General features: G+C 44.6%; 1 protein-coding gene across 1 annotated transcript in view; it reads left to right on the top strand.

Moving 5' to 3' along the window:
* The first annotated feature begins 121 nt into the window (after positions 1 to 121).
* Positions 122 to 22,062, top strand: part of bcl2a (BCL2 apoptosis regulator a) — a 50,897-nt gene continuing 28,956 nt past the window's right edge. The window contains exon 1 of the mRNA XM_036558138.1: positions 122 to 1,524. Coding sequence (XP_036414031.1) covers positions 1,027 to 1,524 — 498 coding nt within the window. The 5' untranslated portion in view covers positions 122 to 1,026. The remainder of the gene's footprint in view (positions 1,525 to 22,062) is intronic.

The following is a 22,062-nucleotide window of genomic DNA, read 5'->3' as shown; positions in this document are numbered from 1 at the left end:
CCTTACAGTAAGCCCCGCCCTCCTCGCATACGATTGGCTCTTAGTTCGCACGGCTCAGAGCCGTACGGAGAGAGAAGGCCCAATCCTAGCGCAGGTGGGCGTGGCTTTGGCACGGGTGAAGGGAGAGCGAGCAAGTCGTGGCTGAATGAAGCGTTACGGCGTCCTGCGTCCGCGAGCTGCAGCTCCACTTCAGTCTCGAGCGGAGCTCTAACGGTTAATTTTTCCTTAACCGTTCTTTTTGCTGTGGCTCAGGGGAGAAAAGCCAGCCCAGCTCGGTCTGGTGTGGCGTTTGGAGCCGTTTCTTCAGCCGTAGGTGGATAATAGCTTTCATTTCATTCCTCTTCCGTCTTTCTGGGAAGCCTTGAGCGCTATCCATGGGATTACAACACTGAAAAGAAGCGAGGAGAAGAAGAGAGGACGAAGAGTTTCTGTTTGTTTTGTTTGTTTTTTTTATATTTATTTTTTTTTATGTTTATTTATTTTTTTACGCCGGGTGAAATAAGGAGGTTCGAAATGAGCTGCTTCAACTTTCGCTAGCGAAAAAAAAAAGAAAAGAAATAAATAAATAAAAACTGAAGGGGGCGTATCCGCGCGTGAGTCGCGAGCGAGGCATCCCCCTCGAGCCTCACGCCGGCCGAGCTCGAGCTTGAGCGAGCTCGCGCTGCTGCGGAGTTCTGACCGTTGGAGCGGAGATGGGTTTCAGTCACCCGGGAGAAGTTGTGGAAGAATAATCTTCATCTTTTCGCGGCCGTTTCTGCTTTTTTTTTTTCCCCGCCAGATGACCGCGCGGGCGCGCGAGCGTGGTTCGTTAACGGCAAAGAAGGCAAAAGCGACGCGCGAAAAATGTCTCTTAGTGCTGAAAGGTCTGTTAGCGTCGAGACTTTGTGTTCGGAGACTGCGCGGCGCAGGAAAGCCTGTTGTGATTATTGATAATAATAATTATAATAATAAGATAATGTTTTGGGAGTGAGCCGCTCTCGTCGCCGCCCCGTTTTAGAACTAACTCGTTACCGGATTTCGAAAATAATGGCCAATGAAAGTCCCTACGACAGCCGGGACATCGTGGAGAAATACATCTACCACAAACTTCTCAAGCGAGGCTACGTGTGGGAGTTCCGCTCCGCCGCCGGTGCCGCCGCCGCCGCCGCCGCCACGGCCGACGACGACGACAACGACGAGGCCGAGATGCCGCGCGCAGGGCCCGCGAGGCTGCACCGGCTGCTGCGCGAGGCCGGCGATGAGCTCGAGCGCGCCTACCAGCGGGACTTCGCCGCCATGTGGGACCAGCTGCGCGTGGCGCCGAGCGCGCAGCTCCAGCGCAGCTTCGTGGCCGTGGCCGAGGAGCTGTTCGGCGACGGCGTGAACTGGGGCCGCGTCGTGGCCTTCTTCGAGTTCGGCGGCACCCTGTGCGTGGAGAGCGTGAACCGCGAGATGGCGTCGCAGGTGGAGCACATCTCGCGCTGGATGACCGATTACCTGAACGGACCGCTGCTGCAGAGCTGGATCCGGGACAACGGTGGCTGGGTGAGTGGCGAGGGGTTTACTTTGGTCACGCAGGTCAGAAGATCAGAGACACTCTGTCACTCTTCAAAAGATCTCCAGGGTGAAGATGGCAATGGTTTAGATCTTAAACTCAGAGATCTCCATGGTAAAGATGGCAGTGGTTTAGATCTTAAACTCAGAGATCTCCATGGTAAAGATGACAGTGGTTTAGACCTTAAACTCAGAGATCTCCATGGTAAAGATGGCAGTGGTTTAGATCTTAAACTCAGAGATCTCCAGGGTGAAGATGGCAATGGTTTAGACCTTAAACTCAGAGATCTCCATGGTAAAGATGGCAGTGGTTTAGATCTTAAACTCAGAGATCTCCAGGGTGAAGATGGCAATGGTTTAGACCTTAAACTCAGAGATCTCCATGGTGAAGATGGCAATGGTTTAGACCTTAAACTCAGAGATCTCCATGGTGAAGATGGCAATGGTTTAGACCTTAAACTCAGAGATCTCCATGGTGAAGATGGCAGTGGTTTAGACCTTAAACCCAGAGATCTCCATGGTAAAGATGGCAGTGGTTTAGATCTTAAACTCAGAGATCTCCATGGTGAAGATGGCAATGGTTTAGACCTTAAACTCAGAGATCTCCATGGTGAAGATGGCAATGGTTTAGACCTTAAACTCAGAGATCTCCATGGTGAAGATGGCAGTGGTTTAGATCTTAAACTCAGAGATCTTCATGGTAAAGATGGCAATGGTTTAGACCTTAAACTCAGAGATCTCCATGGTGAAGATGGCAGTGGTTTAGACCTTAAACTCAGACATCTCCATGGTGAAGATGGCAATGGTTTAGACCTTAAACTCAGAGATCTCCATGGTAAAGATGGCAGTGGTTTAGATCTTAAACTCAGAGATATCTATAGTGAATATAACAGTGGTTTAGACCTTAAACTCAGACATCTCCAGGGTGAAGATGGCAGTGGTTTAGACCTTAAACTCAGAGATCTCCAGGGTGAAGATGGCAGTGGTTTAGATCTTAAACTCAGAGATCTCCATGGTAAAGATGGCAGTGGTTTAGATCTTAAACTCAGAGATCTCCATGGTGAAGATGGCAGTGGTTTAGACCTTAAACTCAGAGATCTCCATGGTGAAGATGGCAGTGGTTTAGACCTTAAACTCAGAGATCTCCAGGGTGAATATGACAGTGGTTAAGATCTTAAACTCAGAGATCTCCAGGGTGAAGATGGCAGTGGTTTAGACCTTAAACTCAGAGATCTCTGTGGTGAATATGGCAGTGGTTTAGATCTAAAGAAACCCCTACATTTGCAATACAATTCACTGGCCGGTTTAGATCTCTTTAGCGGTTTAGATCTTAAACTCAGAGATTTCCATGGTGAAGATGACATTGATTTAGATGTTAAACTCAGAGATCTCCATGGTGAAGATGGCAGTAGTTTAAATCTTGACGGTTCAATGGTGAAGATATCATTAGTTTAGGTCTTAAACTCAAAGATCCCCATGGCAGAGATGGCATTGGTTTAGATCTTAAAGGTAGATATTTCCAAGGCAAAAACAGCAGTGCTTTAGATATCCATGTTAAAAACAGATGGCAGTGGTTTAGATCTTAAAGGCAGAGAATGGTTTAGATCTTAAACTCTGAGCTTTCCATGGTAAAGATGGCATTGGCTTAGATCTTAAAGTCAAAGATCTCAGTGCCAAAAGATGCCAAAGCCTCAGTTCATCTCTTGCACTGGGGCTCTCAGCGCCACACCCACTTTCTCCATGTGCAGAAGTGGAATGCTCATTTTCAGATGCTCCTTGGCAAATGTTCTGCCAGGACTCCTCTCCCCACCCACCCAGCAGAGTGTGTTAAATATCTAATGATTTTCAGGCTGTGAGCTGCTCCAGCGTCGACTTACAGTCTCCACTACCTCATATTCTTTTTGAAAGCTGGAAACTCCTTCTGCCTTTGGGGTCAAGCGCTCTGTGAGCGCTCAGCCTTGATGCTATGAAGTAGTTGTCAGCCAGGTGTCGGAGAGATTGGTGTCGTTTCGGTCTGGATTCACTTGCTGGAGGGTCTCTGAGGAGAATCTGGCTCCCGCCCTGGACTGGAGTATGAATGAAAAATCAGGCATATCCACCAGCACACTTAATCCTTCAGTCAAGTATAGAAGCACTTCTGCTGTGGTTTGGGATGGAGATGGGGGTGTGCAGAGCTCTTGTTTTACCACAGCCTGGTTCCTGCGCTGCAGTGCTTGTGCGTTGAATAATTTACAGCATAAATTGAAGCAGCCCATCACGGCTCTGTGCACTTTCATATGAGAGGATGAGCTCTGTCTGGCTGCCCGTATCGTGGTACCTCGAAATCTCGAATGCTGTCCTCCTCCTCCTCATCCCAGGAGAAGATCAGACTAGTGCTGGGCAGTCTTGATAAAATTCAGCACCACAGGATTTTGAAAATATCATGATATCAGGTAGTGTTTAAGTTTGGATTAATAAAGTTAATGAACCATTCCTGAGTTCTCTATGCTAAAATAATGCCTTGTTTTCATTGGATTATTTTGTTCTGGAGCGTGTTTCCATAAGAAAACTGACTATTTGTTTAATTCAATGCACTCAGAACTGTTCTTTCGATCTTTCAAACAGCCTGAAGCAGTAAACGGCATGCATTTCAGTTAACTGTCAGGTGGATAAAGAACACAAAATATAATAAAAAATAAAGTAGAAATGAAAAAAAACAAACTGCTTGGCAACCTTTTTTAATGGAATTGGATGTTAACATGGATATAAAGATCATTTTTGATCAATATCTTTATCTGAAAATCAATTTCACTCAGTGCAGCCATAAAGAAAAGTCTTAAAACTATTGAAATGATAATTAACTTGAGTTATATAAGGAATAGAAATGGTAGAGGATCTAGTGTGGAACACCTGGATGGTTCTTCTTCTGCTCCTTCACTATGAATGTGGCAGTGCCAGCAAAAATTGTACCATCCTGTCTAGACTACATTCAGGTTAGCCTATTTTCTGGGTTGGTTGGACATGCAGGTGGGAGGACGGTGGCCCAGTGGGGCCATTATTCCTGTCTGGTCTGCGAGTGGACTGGGGCAGAATTAATGACAGTCATTACTTAACACATCTGCCGCAGGTTACTCAGAGAAGGAGTAAAAGGCCTTTCTCGCAGAATGGGGTGTGGAGCCAGACTGCAGTCCAGACCCAGAAGAAATGACCACTTTGGGCAGACAGTCCCCAGACACAGCCATGCCCTTTCCCCTAGTTCTCATCTTCTCAGTCTTTTGGACAGCAATTATATTAAAGTGGCTATCACAAATTATACACGAATGGAAAAGGCAGACTGTGTTATTACAGGTGCTAGAACGTGTGTGTGTCTGTCTGAGTGTGTGTGTGTGTGTGTGTGTGTGTGTGTGTGTGTGTGCATTCAACTGATGAATGACTATGGTCAACTCCATCATTCCTTCAGGTGATGAGGCAGCACGCAATTAGGACACAATTAGCACAGAAGTACTTTAATGAGGTTTTAACTCATGTCTGCATTATTCACAAAGCAGCCGCACTCTTGTCCAGAGGCAATTAATGATTAATTTATTTCATTTTGTCATGAAAAGCATGCTTGGAGTTTGCGTCAAGACTGATATTGCAGAGGGAATTAGGTTGCGCACCAGAGCTGTACGTTATGCTTTTGTGTCTTCGAATTGGCCCTTAACTGCTTTGAAAATGTGGGATCTGTTTCAAAGAGCTGAATGCATTTCGCATTGAGACCCGCCGTCACCAAGGACATTGCATCTCTGGATTCTTTCAGCGGGAGCTGAATTTCTCCGATGCTCTTCATGCGTGATCCACGTGGCTTAAGTTGCCTTTTTTAAAGACGATAATTGGCTCAAATATGATTTAAACCAGGTTCAAGCTAATTATGACCCAGTTCAGCTCTGGCAGCCACCATAATCGAATGAATAAAACTGATGACTTTTGCAAACGGTAATGTTGATTAATCTGTTTTTGCTCGTAGGCTGAGGGTGAAGTCATCTATACCGCTTTAATGTAACCTTTGAATATCAGGATTATTCAGTCCTCCTTGATAACAAACAGAAGCATCTGCAGAAGCCAAATAATGGCGGAACACCTGCACTAAGTTTTCCTTGCGAAAAGCAATCAGAGGAAAATCACATACGTGACTGAGCGCTAATGGTTCGATATCAACCAGCGTTTTGCTGTGTAATCTGAAAATATTAGAATTGCTTTTTATGTGGAGTGCTTAAATAGAAAACTCTGATTGCTTATTTGTTTTCTCAAGTGTGTGACATACAAGAGGACTATTTTCGGCATTCACGGCCTGCAGTAAGAGTAAGAGGGCGCCCAAAATGTGCAAAAAGGACCTCTCATTTAGCTCTAAATTGGTCAGATGGCTTTGCTTTGCTGCCAAAGAGAAATGTCCTTTCCTCCCGCAGTTAATGCCGACTTATTATCCTCCTTTTGAATTAATGCGATTCATTAATCCTTGGATAAAGCCCCTGGAATAATTGCACAGTCTGCGGAGAATACATGATTCCGCCGTGCCGCATGATGCTGTTTCATTACTGTTATTCCAGACTCCCTGCTGGGCCTCCCCATTTACCCAGCATGTGATCGAGACCTTCATCTTGCTTTGGTCCTCTTTCCAATTGAATTTGGGATTCAATTGAGTTTCTGAAGAATTTGAAAGGCCCGTCTTTGTGCGGAGCAAGCAGTAAGCCGACTAACTGTAATGACACAATTATGTATCATGTTAGCCATGACAAAGCAAAAGGCATAATTGAATTGCCGATGTCAGATTGACATGTTAAATGTGGTTCTTGTAAATGGCGACAGCTGACTGAAGCACTTTGCCTTGGGGAGAATGCCCACTAGCACTGCTTGTGAAAGCCCTAAAGTTAGACTGGTGTAACCATCTGGCCATCTGTTTTTGGCTGGAGTGGCTGAGCGGATGCTAGAAAGTGATGCTTTGCCCCAGAGGTTCGATATGGTACCCTTGACTGTAGAAGAGAGCTTTCTCTGGGCTTGGTTGCCTTACTGGATATGGGTCCATTTTTGTGTCCCTAGCATTTTCATATATATTACACTTGAAAAACATGTTAGGGTTACAGTTCATTTAGATTTTAAAATAAAACAACATAAATAAAATAAAAGTTATTTTAACAATGACACCTCCTTGAGTCTCAGTTTAGCAATATTGGTTTTTTAAATCAATTATATAGAATTCCAAGCACCACAGAAGAGCTCATGTGTGAAGGCTGAGGCTATATTTTGAAGAAAAAAACACTTTTTTCTGCAATTTTAACTACAATAATCTATACATGACTATGGGATATATAAATTAAATAACATAAAGAAAACAAATGCCAAATAAATATAAAATATATCGTGAAAGTTGTCCCCAGGAGTCGTGTCACTGGTGTTACTGCGTAACAAAAAATCTCTTATTTTGAAATAAAAGTCACACTGATGACATCACTCGACTTCCTTTTACCTGTTTTCTGAGGATCTATGAAGAAAAGCACATGGTGAGTCCACTGTGTCTTTTCAGTTATCAGAGATTTTCTCATTTAGCTCATGATTTCATATGAAGCTTTTAGCTGAAGTCACTGGTGTGACCGACTTTATTCTGAGGTAATTGTGAAAAAATAGAATACAAATGGATTAAATTACATATTTTAGTGGATGTTCCATGATTGTCAACATGTGGTTTGATGCTCTGTAGCAGCCATTTAGTAAAATGCATTGTTCATTAAAAATGTCTCTGGTGTTCCTTTCTTATGTGTAACACCAATGAGGATCGGTAACACCAGTGACTCCTACGGAGAGATAGAAACGTGGACGTTTCTGTAGAATGACCTGTATGCTTGCTGTGGAAAACTCCCCAATTGGTCTGCCTCTAACAAGACGTGAGTTCAAAGAGGGCTATGCTTTCCTGATCTGGAGATACATCACATCAGTATTTTTCTACATGAAGTTGCTTTATATTGTTTGTAGTTGCTCCTCATATGTCAGAGCAGATTAGCATCATAACAATAGATCCGTTCCTCATATTTTGATACTTTACCTGGTTGGTTCTTTACTTCCTTACCTTTCTTTTGATTCACAAAAAGAGAGCAATGCCTAAATCATGAACAAATCATGGCAAACAAAAGTTTGAATGCCTGTAGGATTTTCTTCATTTCGCTGTTGTCGGAAGAAAACTCTCTATGTTTGATGTTTTCCAGTTTTTGACATAATTTGAAAATACCTGTTACATTTTATATTGTCTGTAAATTTCATAATGAATGGATCAAAATAAATGACCCAAAATGACTTGAGGAAAAAGTCTGGTTCCATTGACTTACATTAAAATTAAAGCTGTTTTTTTTCCTTCTCCTGTTACCATTTTGGAGATTTGGAGAGTTTTCTTCCGACAACAGCGATTTGCTTTTTCAGCAGAGGTCTCTGGACCATGAAGGGAATGTGAAATGTTCTTTGCTGGGTTTCTCATTATCACCGTTGCTGCTTTGAGGTATTTCATTTGGAATGATTTTCCCCCCTGAACAAATGATCATTTACTGTTGTTATAATTGCCATGTTACTAAACATGTGTTGTGGGATCTGTAAGCCATTTAGTGGATTGAGACAAAGAGAGGCTTTTAGGTGGGTGGTTTGCACTTCGTTTAAGTGTAGCTAATGAAAGATTAAAGTGCATTTACTCATTCTATGAGCAATTATCAATTTCTCCATTGACAGCCTCCTCCGCTGAACTGCCCTACAAAGGAAAATTATAGCAACAGACAATTTGTTTAAAGTGGACATGGTTTCTTTTGACCATGTCAGTGATGTGCATTATTAGGCTGTATGATTAAGGTTGTGTCTGCTGTGTAAGCTATATTTTGGGTGTAAAATGAGGTTTATGTTTGTGGTAACTGCAAAAAGTACCTAGTGAAACCCCTAATTTCACCGTGCTTTTGATGGCATGTATAATCTTTCACTTTGATTTAACTGTTCTCTGGAAGACATTTAAACAAATTTCCCACTTCATAGCGCCTTGGCTGATTGCCGATAAGATATGCTAAAGATTTTGGCGATAAAACATGTGAAAGGGGCAAGTTTTAGTATTGTTGTCAGAGTATTACCCCACTCAGTCATGATGCTGTAACCGTTATCCGAGAGTCAAATGTGTCATGGTTATGTGGGGATAAAAATGTGGGTATTTTCACTGTTATCAGGGACTCCCTTGGTGCTGTTTACCAAATGCAGCTGTAGTTCTGAAAATTCAGTCTCCATTTAGTCATGCAGAAAAGAAGCAGCGGCGCTGCCTGTATTGAAGTTTGTTTAGTCGGACTGCAATTGTGTAGGTGCTCAGCCCACACACAGCACACCTGTGGTTCCTTACATTCCTGTGTGCGTGTGTTTGTGTATGTTTGTGTGGAACCGGTGGCTCCTTGCCTTACAGGCCTGTTTGACCCCACCTGTGCCTTTTGTGGGTGGGTGTTGTGTTGGGGCGTTTACTGAAAAAAAAGGCGAAGGACTTCAGAAGCGCCGCACAGCTATTCATTTTCCAGAACATGTGCCTCATACGCTCCTTTCAAGTGACATTGTTTGTGAAAGTGATGTAGACACTGAAGGCAGAACGTGAAAAAAAAGCCTCAAAGAAAAAAAGAGAAAGAAAGGGGGTTCTTTTTTGTCCTCTCTGTCAGTTTGATTGTAATGGCTTCAAAGAAATGCGCTGTGCGTTCTGCAGCTGGTGTGCTGAGCGTTGGCACTGCCTGTGAGGGCAAACCGAATAGGGTAAGGGGCAGCCAAAGTGAGAAGAGAAGAAGCTGAGAAGAATGGAAGCCAGAAAAGGGTTGATAGGACAGATCATCAGAAAGGGTGATAGCAGAGAGAAGCTGTTTATTGTTGTTGCTTCCTGCCCAGCTGCTGGCGTCGGGTGTGTCAGCTTCTCCTGGGGGGCAAGGTAGGGCTCTGAGAGCTGATTGGCTCATCGCAGGGTTGCGTGATGCCATGGACCAGGAGGACCGACCCTGATAGGCTTCATTTAGACAAGGTTCATGATACAGGATGAAGGATTATTATGAGGAGTGGTGGAGGGGCATTAGCTCTGGGGAAGGAAGGATTCCCTCCCAGGTGTGGCCTCCTTCCTGGTCTTTGTGTTCTCTCGTGTGCAAGGCTGGAGACGCTCACACAGACACACTTGCATCTCTGTGCGACACATTTGGAAGACGGAAATCTCTGGTTTTAAAACAAAGAAGAAAAAACTAATTGAGTTCTTGATCTCCACAAAAAAACAGCAGGCTGGCGTCTTTGATTCTCATCACAAGCTTGTTTCCATCACAAAAGAAGGTGTAGATCAGAGAAAGAGAGGACAAATTGGATGTGATAGACGGGCTCAGCAGAAAGTGAGAGCTGAGTGTGGAAAAAAACACCTACAGGTACTGAAATGTAAAGAGCACCAAAACATCTCGTTCTTTATCCTTCATCTGCCTCTCACTTTAACTCAGTGAAACCGGCGGTGAGTCAGAAAAATAACCATGAGTGAAAACTGAAAAGTCCTGGCCCTTTTTATGTGTTAGTCATTCGTTTCCCTGAACAGGTTGAAGCCTTGAGGAGAAAGTTGATGGGACTACCCCCCTTTCTCCATACACTCTGTCCCTGTCGCTGCTGATGCTGTATGGGTGATGCTGGTGGTTTTGCATTGACTCGACTGACAGAAAAAGCTTAGTGGACAGCAAACGTGGCTGATAGTGGATGCTGGTAGCTGAGTAGTGAATGCTGGCTGCATTGTTGGCCCCTTCATCCATCTAAAGCACCGTTGACAGTCATTAGAGCTGGGCATCCATAAGTAAATCACAGATAACCGAGTTACCTCCCACATGTGATGCTTTCTCTGACTGAATATTTTTGTTTGTTTGTCTTGTCTTGTCTTAGAGAGTTTTTAGCCTGTCTGATGATTTTTGGACAGGTGATTGATCAAAGTGATGATTAGAAGAGCTTTGTATTAGTTTTGAGTTTTGTCTGCCTTTGATGCTGCAGTGCTGTTCTTGGCTCGCCTCACAAACGGAGCATGCCTGTTCTGATCTGCGCTTAATGACTGTAGCTGCTGTTCTTTCCACGGACCCTCTGACAGCATCACAGAGTGGAACATTGAAACAAACAACAGGAGAGGAGCAACGCAGCACATATGTCTGCGCTCCTAAATCCTAGAACGGGGCATCTGTCTTGCCTGGAGAATGCTTTTTGGAAAGTGCCCCTCACCCCAGACACATTAGGTTAATGACACAATCATTATGTCCTCACAGAGCTGTGGTTTGTTCACATGGACACAGGAACACACTGTGCCAAAGGCTGCGTGGTAGCCTAGCCCACACTGCTCACACACATCAACAAGTATCCCTCTCTTGCTGGCTGGCACACACTTCTTACTCAGTGCTTATAGGCATCAGTATGTTTTCAGCGAAGCGAAGCTGGTGAGGGTTGCACAAAGCCAAAACTACCTCCGCATGCTTACAGGCTTGCATACTATCAGCATTTTCCTTTTGGCTGATCCATCTTTGCCTCTTTTTCAATCATAGGCTTTCTTGCGTAGTGTGTTTATTCGTCCAGCTGCCATGTATGTGACACGATGAGCGATGCCTTCTCAGTCGTTCATTTTCTCCGCAATTATGTCACATTGTTTGCTGAAGTCAGGTGAACAATGTCTCGCAAGAAGCATACCGAGGCATTAAGCCTTCAGTGTGAAAGCGTCAGTTAGTGACGATGTGAGCTGTGAATTCACGCACAGAATCTTATCTCAGAGCCAGGTCTTCTGATACCTTCACTGAATAAGACCGTCTGGGGGAAAAAAAAACCCTATGATATCTTCTTGACTTTCTGTCTCATACAGCTTTGGAGTCGTCTGCCGGACAGACAAAAGGAAATCCGATTTAGCTGAAAAAAATGTCCTGGCAGTATGGTGCAGGCTGCCTCTTAGAGATGTCTGATTCAACCTCCTACACAAAAGTTGTCAGCCCTGACAGTTGGCTCGTAGAGGCCTTTTACAGTAAATCCACATCCCCCTATTGCAGACACAGATACATGCTGAAAGAAACACACCACCACACAGACAAAGAGACACAAAAGGGACACTCTTGCAAAGACTCTGAGACACAAAAACAGACTGAGGGCTTGTATTTAGGCACAGAATGTAAATAGAGTCTTATTGGTCTTTCACTACATGGCTAAGCCTTGGTGTCTTTTGCTGCCGGGATCTTAAGATGTGGGAGTTTGTGTAGGCAGGTTGGGGGGATTGCTAATGGAATTAGTCTGGGAGCAGTGTATGGATTTCTTTCTCTCTCTCAAATGTGTTCTTTAACACGGTCTGTCTGCATTTCTCCGCTTTTGCTGGCTGTTGGGCTCATCCTTCTTTTTTCCCTTTCTGCGCCTTGTTTCCTAAACTCCAGACCAGTTTTTTTTTATTTAAGAGTCAAGAACCATTCAGTCTCTTCCTATTTTTTGGGCCTTGTCTTTTGAGCTCATGTGCTTTCACTGGCTACCTTAAATTTGGAACCTCCATATATTGGAGCCCAATCTTCTCCAAACCCAAAATCCTCCCTATCCTTTGGCTCTGTGTCCACAGCTGGGTATGAAAGAATTCCCTTCATCTTCCTCTCACTAGACTGCAGAGGGGCTTTATGGATGAGGGCCTGGCTTAAAAGTAATGGCTCCGGTGAAGTCTTTTGTCTGTCAGAGGGTTGTTTAACGTAAGCGTGGGTCAGTGTGTTCGGCTATCCATCGTTGTCTGTGTTCCTTTTGTCTGGGAGAAGCAGGTTCCTGGTGGCCTTTAAAGCATCAAGGGGCTGGAGCCAAGTTGGGAACCCCTCTCTGGTACCTCTGGGTCAGCGCTGGCTCCCTCGTCTGCCATCTGCTGTGCCTTTCTGCACCCGGCACACTGGGCTGGCATGGCTATCTCCTCCTCTCCTCAAAACAACATTTCTTACCAACCGTTGCGCAAGGGCCAGAGCTGCCTTTCCCCCCAAAGAACATGAATAAGCCTCTTTTACATGTCCACAACAAGAAGTCAGCTCAGGGCAGGCCTTGGTTTGCTGAGGCAGCAGGCTGAGTATCAGACAGTCAAACCGCAGGGTTTGTTACCTGTATGCTGGCTAGGATCAGGTGCACTGTTTGGTTTTTTCCTCTGAGCATGTGTCGTTTTCTCAGCCTGCTGTTTGTCTGTGGGTTTGTGCTCTGATTAGCGGAGCGGGGAGTAGGAGGAACAGCGATCGAGCCCAGGGAGCCTCTGGTGAATGCTAATAAGCTGTCATTTCCTGATAGCACAACGTGTGAGCACTGTTGATGCCAGATATGGCAGAATCAAAGCTGGGATAAGTCAAACAGTAATTATGTATTTTAGTTTCATCCATTGCAGGATGAATTATTCATGGGGTTTTGAGGGGGAAGAGGCAGTCACTCACTTTTAACACTTACGTACTCTCACTTCAAGTTTATGCCTCTGTTTCATTAAGTAGCCACTTTCAGGTCTGAGCAACACCCTGCTAATCGATCACTGGTGCCGTCTGCAGAGAGAAGAATGGCATCCTCTGCTGTAACACAGTCCAGCATCTGGAAGGACCACTTCCCACAGTCTCCTTCCTGAATCAGGGCAGCAATGTTGTTAGCTGTAACACTTTTCCAACAGACCAGCTTGGACTTGTTTGTCTTACTAGTAGTCATGTGTTGAATGATTGATGCAACAAGTAATATCAACACTTGGCTTCCACCCAGCTAAGATTTGGTGTTAACAAGGATGTTGTAACATGCGGAGGCAGATATCCATATCCAAATATGTTCATTTAGTGGACATGTGGATGTCAGTCACCATATATATAAATATATATATATATATATATGCGTATTTTAGAAATACGTGCACTTTTTCCATAGAATAACCAACTCAAGCGGTGAGAGGGAAACAGAAATGCTGCAGTGCGAGGTTGACTGAGCGACATCTTACTCTCTTGCAGGCCTGAGGGCCTGCTGGACTGCCTGGTGCCACAGGAATTTCCTGGATTACAGAATGGCCGTGGCTAATGCATTCGCATGGATTAGAGATGGGCTTGTCACAAAGGCTGACAGTTGTCCGGTCTCCGGTCACACACCCCATTATCCTAACAATTCGGAAACTGTACTGTAAGGGCCCGTAGCGCTGTGGCTGGAGAAGGAAGTCTTTATGCGGGGCGCCACACTGTCCTCCTTCATAAATTCAGAGAGTGTGTGTGTGCGAGGGGAGGGGTGGTCCAGTCCAGCCAGGAATACATTCTGACCAGGCCAAACACAGCTGGGGGCAGTCCAGCCTCCCGCACACTGGGGCTTTGAGTGTGCCCTGCGCTGTAATGCCTGTCTTGTGCTTTCCGTGCATGCTGTATATTTCACCATGGATTACATCATCACTTAGTTTACCGGCACATGGTGCGTGCTCTGTAATATGCTTCTGTTACTGACAGCGACTTCTTAAATGTGTCATGAGGGCTACTTTCCCACTGAAGGGAAAAAAGGAACCGCAAGACTCATCAAATTGTAACCAATGCTCTGACTTAATGCGAGATCTGAATCATACCGTGAGAGAATGAAAAATGAGAGCATGCATCCTCTTCATCGCAGTGCAGTCCTGTTGCCAGGTGTCTTATTCCGGCCCCGAACTGTCCACATTCTGGTCAGTTCCATGCCCCTGCTCCAGGAAGACTAATCCTGGGATATGTCAAGCACGTAAAGGCCTTTTTAAATGTGTAAATAGGTGGCGCTGTCATCCTGACTGGCTGCTGGAGGCTCTAGAAGTCTTCCCCCTTGGCTCGACCGGGCTCTTTGATGATGGCAGGTAGGGATTGAAGTGCACGGGGCGGGAGGGGGCTCACCTGTGTGATGAGAGGAGATGAAAGAGGGTAGCTGTCACATTCCGCTGTAGTGGGATGTTCACAGTCTGGAGACGAGTTCTAACTTTCTCTCTGGCGTGCTGGCCAAGTGTACGCACATCGCACACTCACGCTGTGGGAAGGAGCGCGTCACACACTCACGCCCTCATTCCATTGTGATGGTGCTCATTATTTAAGGACATTTAAGAAGGCTGGGAACAGAAGCCTCTCCATTCCTCAAAGAAGCTTTGCTCTGGGCTGTCTGAGCATCATCACGTCTCTCTTATCTGCTCCTCTACTGTTTCACTGTTTCAAGTGGCCTTCAAGCGCGTGGCCTTCAGAATGCACTGCATTAAAAGAAAAATATCGTAGATACTGTTGTAGTAGAGGTCATTATTCGAGCTGCATTCCCAGAGCTGTTGGTTTGAGTGTGTTTAAGTGGCTGAGTGCTTGGTCAGTACTGGAGCGTAGGTTTGTTTTCCTGAATTTCTTGTTGGTGTGAGAAATTAGATGTCTAGACATGGGTCGCTGCGGCAATAAACAACTTGCGCAAAAGCCTGGAGCCCATCCGTTGTGTTTTAAGTAAAACCAATAAAGCTTTTTCTCTTTTAGAAAGCGAACGTTTCTGACGCATATGCAATTGTTCAAAAATTTGAGGGGGCTGCGAAAATCCGTAAAAAACCCTAAAAAGACAAGCGTTGCATTGTCTTGAGTTTCTGCCATCAGTCGCTAGGTAACGTAATAGCAGTAACTACAACATGAAGGGTGGATTTACTTAAGGAAATGGAGCAGGCATTAAGCTGCAACTCCCGAGGTTTGGCCAGGGCCAGGGACAGGGCCAAAATGCGAACACAGCTATTCCGCTCCTTCTTAATCTCAGTGGTATTGTGGTTAATGCAATCATACGTTGACGGCCAGCTACAAATGAGGCCCAGGGTGCAGTGCAGGCCCTCGGAGCAGTGCAGCATGCTGGACCAGTCGCTTGAGCCATTGATGTGGCTGGAGGTTGGGAGTGGCTGAGCACACCCTCGTGCACAATGCTCTCAAACTGCCACACTGGCTCAGTAGGCCAAAAATACCCTCCATGTGACGCCCGTGCTGTCTCTCATGCAGAGATGCAGATAACAGAGACACAGAGGGAAATACGCAGGACTCCGGCAAATACTCACCAAAATCAACACACACGCAGAAACAACGGCAGGAGAATGAAAAGCAGCGCTCCGTCAGGGCACTTGGGAGGGCATGAGGGGCGGGGGCGGCAGATGGGTGATTTAGCATGCAGGCAGCCTGAAGGGCTACCCTCCCTCCCTCTGCTACCCCCTTACTCCTTCAACTCTTCCTCCTTCTTATCCCTCCATCCCCAGCCTACATTCTGATCAGACACAGATGGATGAAAGAAAGAAAGCAAAAGTGAAAGAGAGACAGCAAAAATGACAACACACCCAGACGCTCCTCCATGCCACCCTGCGCTTTGGACTTTCTCTTTCTCTCCAGATCTCTTTCATATGAAATTTATAGTCGAGGTCTGCTGGCCAGATCAGCCACAGGGCTCTGTGGAAACGCAGTGGCTACTCTTGCTTGTTTGGGGTACTGACTTTTACAAAGTGTTGGCAAAGACAGCTGACATTTTTTTTTTACATTATAACTGAAATTTTTCTTCTCCAAAACCTTGAAAGCCCTTTCAGTTTGCTCAGAACAGGAGTCTGTACTAGAGGTGGGCAACATGACAATATGTTGTTATTATTATTGTGATGAATTACATTAGAATTCAGGTTTCGGAGTATGTAGTGGGTATCATCAGTACACTGACCATCTGCATGTATCATGAAAATATCGCTGTTATCGGAAAAAACCTTGTATCCCCAAAATGACAACTTGAAAAAACCTACTTTTAATGTAAGTCAATGGAACCAGACTTATTTTGGGCCGTTTCTTTTGGTCCTTTCGACATGAAATTTAAACACTGTGTAAACAGCAACACACATTTTCAAATTATGTTAAAAAGTAAAAAACGACAAAAACGGAGATGCGAAGTTTTCTTCCGAAAGCAACGATATACATTGAGAACAATTATCAAAAGCTCTGTAAACAACAACAGTCCACGTATAGTAATTGCATCAACTGGATAGTAACAAGTAGCTGATTGGATGTTATCCGACTATGCCATTATTTTATTTTATTAATTCAGTTTTACCAACTGTTTGATTTGCATTGTTTCTTCTTAAATTCTTGCATTTATTAAACTAATTAAACTTCTTTTTCCACAGTCTTTTCAGTCACCATTGTTTTGCTGGTGCATTTTATCCATTCCAAACTAAATATGACACATATTGTGCAAATCCCTTCAAGTATTGTGATTTTGCCATATCAGTCACTCTTTGTGTTTCCTGCAGTGATATGAATAATGAGTCTCCGCTCCATGTCTGTCCTGGTGGCTGACTTTGATAAAGCTTGTCTTCTCACTGACCAGCTGGGGGAAGGGACACATGCTGAGCAATTAAACTCTGCCTGTTTAACTGAGGTGGCAGATTTTTACTGAGTGCTAAACAGAGAAGTGGACCATGCTAGGGGACCTTGACCTCTGTCACGGAACATACATACAAATGCAATCTCACATAGTCTCCCGATTCCGCTTCCTCCGATTGACTCCACCAGTGAGACCATTGTTACTTAAGGTGTGGCCTTTTTTGACATTCATTCATACATACCACCTCCACGTTCTTTTGGATCTCCACCCTTATTACTTCACTTCCAAAAATGCTGCCTTCATCCGTCAGATCATTGTTCACTTTGAGGGCAGAGTGCTGATCTCTGGGTCAGGTGCTTTGGGCTCTTGTAATGTTTAATGATGAGCAGTTTTTTTAAAGTCTGGTTTAACTTCACTCGACTGGAATGCTTTTCCTGTTTAATCATAGCTAGCTCTTGCATTTATCATTAACCAGAACAAAAGACCCTATAAAGTATGCCCTGATCAAAAGGTGGGACAATTTGTTCCTCACAAAAAACTTTGCGGTGCTTTACACTAATTTTGAAAGTATAGATAAACTCCCACCACGTCTGTATGCTTTTTTTCGATGTACATTCGGAGGTTTCAAAACTAGATTTCGAGCCAAACGAAAAATAAGGCCAAAAATACTGTTTTGACGCGAATGCAAATGAATGCAAAGGTAAAAATCCCCATTTTAGATGGGTGCGATCTGCGCAGTGTTGAGCAGCTAGCCTAACAGAGAGATTGAAAGTCCCCCTTTGGTATTCCCCCTGCAAAAGGAGAACCAAATCAGAGATCCAGCCCAACTGTCAATGCCTCGCGGGGCATAGCGAATCACCAAACAACTGGAGCCCATGGTTGACTGAAAACAAGCCTTAGTTATCATTCAAAGCAAAACCAAGTATTCATATCAAGACAAAGCATGCTAATTTTTTGGGTTTGTTTTGTATGGGCAATGCCCCAATTTTGGACATGATACAAGTGCTGTTCTCCGAATGACTACTGCAGCGCACTGTAAATGTTTTGTGGAAAATCTTGACCCACCCACCAAATCAGTCAGCCGTATTTTATAAGTGGGTCCTCGGCTTTAAAAAAAAAACTTTCTTTACATGAGTTCATTCGCTCTTTGTGTCCTCCTTAAAGCTGTATAGACGAATTTACGTGCTCAAACACAACCATCTCTTGACTCCATGGACCTTTTAAATCAAAGGCTTTAACGCCACCGTCAAAGATGAAAGCGTGTTGATTTGAAACATCAACAACAAAAATGAAGTATTTCCCTCAGAGTCTTTCAGTATTGAATACCTTTCCGTTGACCGAACAGATGTACTGAATATATCGTTGTTCCACTCCTTATCTAATCAAAGAATAGTTCAAGCAGCAGACCGTGCGGTATCATCATTTGAGGTAATGTTTTCCCCGTGCTCAGCAGGTTGGAAAAGGAGTGCCAGTAAAAATAAAGGAGACAGCTTGTTAGAGAAAATTGTTTGTTCCATACTTTTATCTGCTGATGAGGTCACTGGTGCTGCCGTGGCCCTTTTGTGTTGGTGTAAAGCCGCTTTATCGAGGATTACGAGCTGATTGTAGATGGACTCCCCATCAGAGGTACGGAACAGGAGCTTGGGGGCATGTTGGACCGCGTGGCGTCATTGTTCAGTCTGGAAAGAGATAATTTTGGGGGAAAGAGCTGCCTTTCTCACTAATTGGCTTTGCTGGCTTCTGGACAGCTTGTTAGAGCCTCCAGATAATTGTGAGCGCAATATGGAGCCAATGTTTTTACCGTCGCATTGTTGTTGTGACAAACCAGCTTAGCTACAAGTGGATTTCGTCTGGGAGCAAGACCCAAAGCACCTTTTTCTTTTCTATTAGGCAGAATTAGCTGGGTGCAGTGTTACTGATCAATAATAGATGATCCATATCGATGCTTAAAGGTGTCTCCTGGTTTATTTTGTAGCCTCAGTCTTGTACTGACAGTCTGTCTCTTTTTTCCAGGCCTTTGTGGCATTTTCTACCTAAATGTTACCCTTAGGATAACAAAGCCAGATTGTCTCACGCCCACATCACTGCATTCCTATCATACTTTTCCCTGAGGCCAGGGTGAGATCAGCTGATAGAGAGAAAGAGAGAGGAAGAATAGGAAAGAGCGAGAGAGAGAGAGAGAGAGAGAGAGAGAGAGAGAGAGAGGTCATTGAACCTATTCCCTTGTTGCCAGTGTCAGATGAGGGGAAAAAGGGGTGGGAGGCATGTGAGTGTGTGTGGGTGTGTGGTGTGTTGGAGCAGGCGTGGGTGTTGGGGGGAAGTTGGGGGTGGAGAAGGAGAGGGCTGATTACAGAGCAGTTGGGGTAGTAGAGAAAAAGAGGGGGCCGTCTGGCGAAACACTTCCAGAAGGGCCCCTTCTCTTCCAGTCCATGAGCTAACACTGGAAAAATGTTTTCTTTTTTTCCTCTCCTTTGTGGGGTCGAGTTTGGGGGGGGAGTGCGGGGTGGATCTTTGCATCTCTGCCTCCGCATGGTAACCACCCACGCAGTCTCTGTAGGCTGGGGCTCAACTTTCTCTTTCTCTCTTTATCCCTATTTCTTTCACTTGTTTTTTTGCCCCCCTCCCCACCATTCCTCCCCCACCTTTTAGACTTCCAACATTTCCTCAGTCCCGCTCTAGTGCTCAGTGGCTGTGTGTGGGTGCCTTTGTCTCCGTGGGTAGTTTATCGGCGCTTTTCAGTCCCTCTCTCTCGCCCCTTCCTTCTTTCCCCACACGTCGGGAGCTGGCTCGTGAGCTCAGCTGAAAGAATGTAACCCTGGCGGCCTGCTGGAATGGCTTATGGCGGCGGAGAGAGCTGTCAGGAAGCAGGCCTTCCCCGCTGCTGTAGCTGAGGCCTGCCGCCTTTATTTCACTCTGTCGATACGGTGAACTTCTTTTGGGTTTTGTGAGCCCCCCCACCTGCTCCGAATAGTATTGTGCGCGCTATAGAATGAATTAAACAGCATGGAAGCGCTCAGAGATGCCTCACGCCATGCTTGGCATTTTGCTCTCACTTTTGCTTCTACCCTCTGCTCCTTCGCCGCAGATGACTGGTTTCTGTATAAACACCAATTACAGCTGTTACTGCTGATTGGAATTTAAATGATGTGCATATTAACCCTTAGAAGTTGCAGTTGTTGTTGGTGATAACAATTGTAGGGTGGGCGATATGGCAAAAATATAAGGTCAGGATATTTGAAGACACTTTCATGATATGTGACATGATACTTCGCTTTTCTGAGGTTTGTAGAAGGTTAGTAGAAGCGCACCATCAGTGCCACGTTTAAAGACCGCTACCATGTGCAGTGATTTTTATTCAGCATTTCAAAGCCTATTGTAATGTAGTGCATCATAATAACAATAAAATATCATCCCCAAACTATGGTGTTGTAATTAAACCTTTATTATTTCACACTCATAGCTCACGAAACTATCCATCCGTCCATCCATCATCTAAACCGCTTATCCTTCTGGGTGGGGTGCTGGAGCCTATCCCAGCTGTCATTGGGCGGAAGGCAGGATATACCCTGGACAGGTCGCCAGTCCATCACAGGCTCACGAAACTAGATTCTGGAAAATGTTGTTGAAATTGCAAATTCTAAATTTTCAATCTGCAGCAATTTGATGACCTTTGTCATTTTTTAGTATGTAGACTGAATGTAAATGGAATTAACTGTGTAACTCACCATGTAATTCAATGTGCAACTATGTTATTTTGTCTGAATAACATAGCAAAACGAAAATAACCTCTTGACAGGTTTTAAGACCTCTTAATTTTTCCTGTTTCAAGCCGTGAGCATTAGAGCATATTGGCTCTAAACAGCCCCCCCCCATGTTTACCTATGAGATCAATTCAAACCCTTTTATGTAATCCCTACTTTTTCCCCAACAACAAGAGACAGATTTGTTTGTGGGACATCAGGCAGGGAACCAGTGGACTTACAAATCTTTGTCTGATGCAAAAGCGGTGGGAAAAACATGTTAAGCTGTCTAGGACTCTGGATGAGCGTTACGAGGCGTTATGTAATATCGGTGCACCATGTATCTCCGTGATGTCCTAAAGTACACTCCACATGACTTTTTTATCACCAGAAGCAAGCTCAGAAAGACTAGCATATTTGTTCCCTAAGCAGGAAGCCTGTTTTTCAGTGACAGCTGAAATCCTGAGAACCAAGAAAGACTCCATGGAAAGGGTTAACATTCTTTAAATGCTTGGCTGCAGCTACTGGTGATTCATTTGAGGCACCAAAATAAACACAACCCCCTCAAAAGCACGTCCCTGTGGTGAAACAGGCTGAAGGGACGTTTCCCTAATTTGCACTGGCTTACTCACATGCTCACGGGGGGCTTCATATGTGCACTGACCCTGTTTGATATTTCGTGTTTTTGATGAAGAAGAAGACGAAAAAAAAGGTGGAACCTGTCTTTGGCGTTAACCGCAAGTGCATTGTTTCGCTTTGTGTGGCCTTATATTTACCCCCTGTGTGTTTTGTTCTCATTTTTGCAGCCAGCATAACGCATTCTGATATTTCTGTATTACTAAGCAGCCCCATCTTCTGCACCTTTGCATGGTGAATCTACATCTATGTTTCCCTGGTATTACAGTACCAACATCAATAAAGAAACTGCCTTGCGTTCGGAGGCTGGGCTCATCGCATCAAAACCAGAGCCTTCTGCCATGAAGCGAAACGCCAGCAGTGCAGAAAAAAAAAGAAAGACTTGTGTGCCATTACAGAAGGATGAGTAGCAAGGGGTGATGATGAATCTTGCCAACTAATCTAAAGAGAGAGGACAAAGAAAAAAGACTGTGTCAGACACGGAGAGAGGCAGAAATAGAAAGTACTGGTCGCACAGAGAGAGAGATTGATGCATACATGCGCTCAAAGGAGTGTGGGGATGCACCTGCTGTGAAATCTGTTTCTGAAGCACATCAGCATATGCCTGTAGCCTTCTGCTAAAACACTACGGGTACCTCTACTGTTTATTTTTAGGAGAGGTTTAAAAACTACTCTACCATGGCAGAAATCTCTACAACATTGGGTCTTTTTGATTAGCAAAGCTTTCAGGAACAAAGTTAAGGAGTTTCATGTAGTAAAGAATTTCAGAGGCTCAGTCTTATCACTGTATACACTCAAGTATATTGATAATTTAAGATATAAG

Source organism: Colossoma macropomum, unplaced genomic scaffold (assembly GCF_904425465.1).
Source record: "Colossoma macropomum unplaced genomic scaffold, Colossoma_macropomum, whole genome shotgun sequence".
Lineage (NCBI taxonomy): Eukaryota > Metazoa > Chordata > Actinopteri > Characiformes > Serrasalmidae > Colossoma > Colossoma macropomum.
The sequence above is the reverse complement of the archived record's forward strand: the minus strand, read 5'-3'. Positions and strand labels throughout refer to the sequence as shown.